Source organism: Heloderma suspectum, chromosome 6 (genome assembly GCF_057233095.1).
Source record: "Heloderma suspectum isolate Gila_16-S chromosome 6, 16-S_ref, whole genome shotgun sequence".
In the NCBI taxonomy this organism is placed as follows: domain Eukaryota; kingdom Metazoa; phylum Chordata; class Lepidosauria; order Squamata; family Helodermatidae; genus Heloderma; species Heloderma suspectum.
In genome coordinates this window covers 91,384,445-91,390,185 of record NC_139463.1, presented here as the reverse complement: position 1 = coordinate 91,390,185, position 5,741 = coordinate 91,384,445, and the positions used below count along the sequence as shown (strand labels likewise).

At 45.1% G+C, this 5,741-nt stretch overlaps 1 protein-coding gene across 1 annotated transcript; it reads right to left on the bottom strand.

Moving 5' to 3' along the window:
* Window positions 1-1,114: 1,114 nt before the first annotated feature.
* Window positions 1,115-4,255, bottom strand: LOC146341811 (vomeronasal type-2 receptor 26-like). The gene is made up of 2 exons (XM_084807698.1): window positions 4,138-4,255; window positions 1,115-2,022 (listed from the first exon to the last, which is right to left on the bottom strand). The coding sequence occupies exons 1-2, from the start codon at window positions 4,151-4,153 to the stop codon at window positions 1,115-1,117; spliced, it is 924 nt and encodes a 307-aa protein (XP_084663824.1). The 5' UTR covers window positions 4,154-4,255.
* Window positions 4,256-5,741: the final 1,486 nt, after the last annotated feature.

Genomic DNA, 5,741 nt, shown 5'->3' with positions numbered 1-5,741 from the left:
GGGGCTTCTATCCAGAGGTGTGGTGTGCACATGGCAGATTAATGCAGTGCTTTTACAAATGGGAATTAATTACTCCTAAAATGGGAAAATTTGCTCAAAGACAAAATCATGAACAAAGCATGGGAAGCCTGTAATGCAACATGGTAAACCCATGTTGTATCTATTTCTGTTAATGGAAACTAAGATCTGTTTTGGAATTTCTGGGCATATACCCCTGGTAAACTCAGTTCGGTTGGAAAGCTCAAGAAATGAAGCATTCTTGGTCATGGGCTCACAGATGAAGAGCACCCTTATGATTGACATTTGTGTGGCCCCTTCAGTACAGGCCTTTAAGAGGGCCTCGGATACCTTTATTTTTACTGCTGCCTTTCCTTGAGGGAATTGATGGCTGTGTGATTCAATGTAGTTTTCATAAACATCTGCTACTGGAGATAGAAAGCTGGACAGTCAGAAAGATATGTGACATTCCTTTTTCAATTAACACAACATAATTTGTCCTAAAAAAATATCATGGCCTATTAATTCTCAGGTGCACTGATTGAACTGTGCCCATATTAATTAATATTAATGTTGCATTTTACTGGTTGATCAACTGGAGGTTTCATACAATGCTCTGTGATGCACATTCGGCTAATAATGAAGTGGTCCTGTGTCTTTTCCTTTGAAACTGTATTTGGTACTTTGAACTAAAATTGCTCATCCCAGCACTAATTTGGGAAAGTTCAGAAGGAAAACACATACTGAGTTTCCCAGATTCAATTTGCAATGTCTCCAGTGAAAAGGATACAGAAGTATATTACAGGTCAGACCCCTGTCTGAGACCTTGGACTGTGCCAATAGGATAGGACAGAACTGTACTAGATGGACAGTGGTAACACAGATAACGTATTTTCAAATATTGTAAGCCAGACTTTTCTGAGAATTTCCTTCAGTACAACATCACCCAAAGAACCCCAAACCTGAACTTTAATCACAAAAAGTGTTTAAGATATTGAAAATGTGAACGAGATGTTGAAATGAGAAATGATGAAAAGGGGATTATTCATTTATTCATTTATTGAAAAATAATAGGCAAATTTTATGAAGGCAGTCCTCAACCTTACCCCAAATTTGTTTATTCAGTGGTTTTCCCCCTCATTAACTCTTCCCTGGTGTTTAACTGCGGTCTTAGGACAATGAGGTAACATTTTGGGGAAAATATGCAACCAAGCAATCCAGCAGTAGAAGCTAAGATGGAAAAGATCTCCACAGCTACCATGTCTTTCCCCTTGGAGCTGAGGTAGGTGGGAACAAAGGATAACCAAACACTGCAAAAGACCAACATGCTGAACGTGATAAACTTGGCTTCGTTGAAGCTATCAGGCAACTTCCTGGCAAAGAAAGCCACAGTGAAACTGACAATGGCCAGAAAGCCCATATAGCCCAGGACACAGTAAAACATATTGGCAGACCCTTCATTACATCCCAGTACAATTTCTCCAACCACTGAATGCATGTTGGCATCTGGGAATGGGGGAGAGATGGCCAGCCATACAATGCAAAGACATGCTTGAATAAGGGAGCAGGAAAGAACAATGGAGTTGGCCAGTCTTTTCCCCACCCATTTTCTGACCTTGGAGCCTGGCCTTGTGGCCATGAAAGCCAGAACCACAGTGACGGTTTTTGCCAGCACACAAGACACAGCCACTGAGAAGATGATGCCAAAACTAATTTGTTGGAGAAGGCATATTATCTTTCCAGGTGGAACGATGAAGAGAAATGTGCAAAGGAAACATAGCAGGAGGGAGATGAGAAGAGTGTAGGTGAGGTCCCGGTTGTTGGCTTTGACAATGGGAGTGTTGCGGTGTTTCAAAAATGTTCCTAGCACCAGAACTGTGAAGAAAGAAAAGGAAAGAGCCAAAACAGTTAAACTGATCCCCAACGGTTCTTCATAGGACAGGAAGGTTGCTATTTTGGAAACACATGAATCCTGGTCTTTGTTTGGATATTGATCTTCTGGACATTGATCACAGTCATCCATATCTGTAAATGAAAAGAGTTATTTTCAGTTTCTCAATCATATTTTTATTTTTCTTCTCATACAGATTGCCCAATACTGAACACTTGAATGATTTCAGGGGATCATGAAGGCAGTACAATGCTAATGGGTTTTGAATCTCAGCTTTAAGTCCTGTTGTCTATAGGGATGGTGTGGGTGCCTGTTTCGGTCTGGGAGTCCAGCGGACAGCCTGCACCCCTCAGACCTTTCTCACCAAGCCCCTGCCACTCCCTGATGGCACCCCTGCACTTGCCGAGCCAACCACGCTTACGTGGGCTCCATCCCCCTGTGCACAATCACCATGTTGCAAAAAAAACGGCAATCGCAAAAATGCACACATAGACTTATATGTAAAATGGTGCCATGAATCCCCCACATATGCAAAATTACAGGCATAAATAGGCCATTTATGCAACATGGCAACATATCAATTACCAGGCAGTAGGATGGAGCCGGGGTAACTGTGGGAAGCTTGGTGAGTGGGTGTGGGGCTCAAGCACAGGTGTGAGAGGCAGCAGGGGCTGGGTGGGTTCCTGGAGAACACAGACTGGGAGGGGGGGCATCCGTATCTGAAATAGATATGGATTGTGTACTATGGTACTATTGATTCATTTTTTTATTGCTTTTATTGCTTTTGTTACTGCTAGTTAGGAACCCTGATTTGTGTGTGTGTATACACACACACGTATATGCCTGTGTCTCTCAGTGTGTGTGTGTCTATGTATACCACTGGATGTGTGCATCCCCACTGGGAGTCTGCATCCCTTGTTTCACAGAAGAACATCAAGCCAAGGGGGAGACCAACCCAGCTAGCAGTATTTTGAGGGCTACAAAGGGATGTACGAAACTCACTTACCTGTTCGCAGATTATGTTGATGGTGGAGGGGGCGTTCCGTCCCTTCCCCCAGAATCCTTGCCGGGGGGGGAGGCACTCCATTCCTCCCCCCTGGAATCCTCCATGGCTGGCTGTGCTCCGCGGCAGCTCCGCAGAGCAGGTGGCCAGGCCTGGCCAAGGCAGAGCCGTCCGCAGGCGAAAATCAAGGGGAACACAAATAGTGTAGCGGGTGCTATTTGCGTCCCTTTTTGATTCCCCGTGATAGCCTATGTAAATATTTACGTAGATTAAGAGGAAAAAAATAAGGAACACAAATGGCGGCGACCATAGCCGCCGCCATTTGCGTACGCTGATTTGTTTGTTTTTTAACCCACCCAGCCATGGTAGGCTACGTAAAGGTTTACATAGCCTATCACATCATGTTTTTTTTTTAAACCTAGTCATGGTAGGCTACGTAAATCTTTGCGTAGCCTATCATGTCTTTCTTTTTCTTTTTGTTCCTTTTTTTTTACAAGAGTAGAAATGGCGGCGGTGGCAGCTGGTTGGAAGACCGGCCACTGCTGCTGCCGCCGCCACTGCTGCTGGACCAGCCGCCGCCCGGAAGATCCGCCCCAGGTGAGTTTCGTCCCGGGGGGATCCGAGGGGGGGTGGGGGGGCAGGCCGTTCCGCCACGGAGTTCGGGGGGGTGAATGAACTGGCATTCGGCCTCACCGTGATCCGTGGCGGAATTCTCTGCCATCCCTAGGGCTGCAGGCTTACAACACCTGCCTTAGACTCACATAGAGTTTGTTAACTTAAATCAATGGAGAATTGAAGGAAATGGCATTATAGGTTTCTCAGATGTTTATATTCTCAGGATAGTCTGTCAGGGTGTCACTAATGCCTGTTTATTATTTAAGGTGTTATTGTTGAAATTATTTTTAAAGTTATTTGATAACTTTTATCACTGTCCTATGTTTCCAAAATACAGTTTGACCCTGACCCATCTGCCTAGATCTTGATACTAACAGATGGCAGTTTTAGACAGACTGTACTCGTATAATCTCGAGTTTTGTTCATCTACGTCTGTGGACAGATGCTATTCATCACCACTGAAATACCTAAAGTGCTACAGATAGGGTCATTCTTTGGGGCGAGGGGTAGCAAAATCTGGCTCCTGCATACAAACCCTGTAGTCTATCTTCCACTTGGATGGAAGATTCCACAGATCTAGCATGCATCTTCCTCAGGTTCATAAGGTAATTCTGCACATTACAGCTCTTACCATTCTGGCTTGACATTTTTCCTTTGGGCCATGGGAGGCAATCGTAACAGCAAATCTGCTTCCCTTCCTGCTTTTGCCTGAAGTAACCAGGGTGGCAGCTTTCTGTACAGACAGACACAGGCAATGCCTAGTTCGAAAAAAGAAAGACTATGAGCATTGAGAACATATGTATGGAAAATTGTAGGAACTGTGGATCAAAAGTTAAGAAAATTGTAGGGATGGCAGAGAATTCTGTCCCGGATCTCAGGTTGCCCCAAAATCTATGGCCGAAGGGCCTCCCAACCCCCCGCCCACCCACAGATCCCCCCGGGATTAGACTTACCTGGGGCGGATCTTCCGGGCTGTCGCCGCCGCCGCCATTTGCAAGGGTTTTTTTTTTTTTTTTACACCGACGTGATAGGCTACATAAGTTTTTACGTAGCCTAAAGTGTCTGACTAAAAAAAAAGGGGTACACAAATGGTGGCGGCTATGGCCGCCGCCATTTGCGTACGCCTTTTTTTTTTTAACCCAGACGTTTTAGACTAAGTAAAAACGTACGTATCCTAAAACGACTGGGTAAAAAAAAAGCAAATGCAAATGGCGGCCTCTACAGCCTCCGCCATTTGCGTTCCTTATTTTGGGCCGTCTTAGTCTATGTAAATAATTACGTGGACTAAGACGGCTAAAATAAGGGGAACGCAAATACCGTCCGCTAGGCTATTTGTGTTCCCCTTATTTTCGCCGTCTTATTCTATGTAAATATTTACGTAGATTAAGACATCAAAAACAAGGAACACAAATGGCGGCGGCCATAGCCGCCGCCATTTGCATATGCTTCCCCCCCCCCCAGAGCCCTCCGCGGCCGGAAATCCGGCTGCAGACGGCTCTGGCCTGGCTGGGCCTGGCCGGCTGCTCTGCGGAGCCGCCGCGGAGCACAGCCAGCCAAGGAGGATTCCGGGGGGGAGGAACGGAGCGCCTCCCCCCCACCATTAACATAATCCGTGAACAGGTAAGTGATTTTCGTCCATCCCTAGAAAATTGGCAGCTGACACTGCAAATCATGAAGTAACACAGCTCTCCAGCAAATAATTCTACATTTATAATGAAACCTGTCATATGCATGTCTGCTCAGAAATAAGCCCTATTTATTTATTACATTGATATCCCACCTTCCTTTCCTCTTGCAAGGAACCCAGGGATGCTTACATGGTCCTCCTCCTCTCCATCTCCTCACCACAACCCTATGAGGCAGATTAGGCTGAAAGGCAGTGACTGGCCCAAAGTCACCAGTGGGCTTCATGACCAAGTCAAGACTAGAACCTGGTCTGCAGAGTCCCAGTTGAACACTCTAAGCACTATACCACACTGGCTCCCAATCAGATATACTCTGAAGAAAATTCATTTGCAAACCCCAAGAATCAGTCCCATTGAACACTGTGGGCTTTCTTTGAGTAGATATATCTCAGACTGTACTGTGAGTAACTATAACGTATCTTTAAACTCTATTTATTTCCATAGGATTTTTTGGATTCACATCAATATCTTGTTGGATGCTGAGGGGCATATTGTATAATGGCTCAGCTATCCCTGCTTTGTGAGATTTTAAATTGCTATCTTGCTTTCC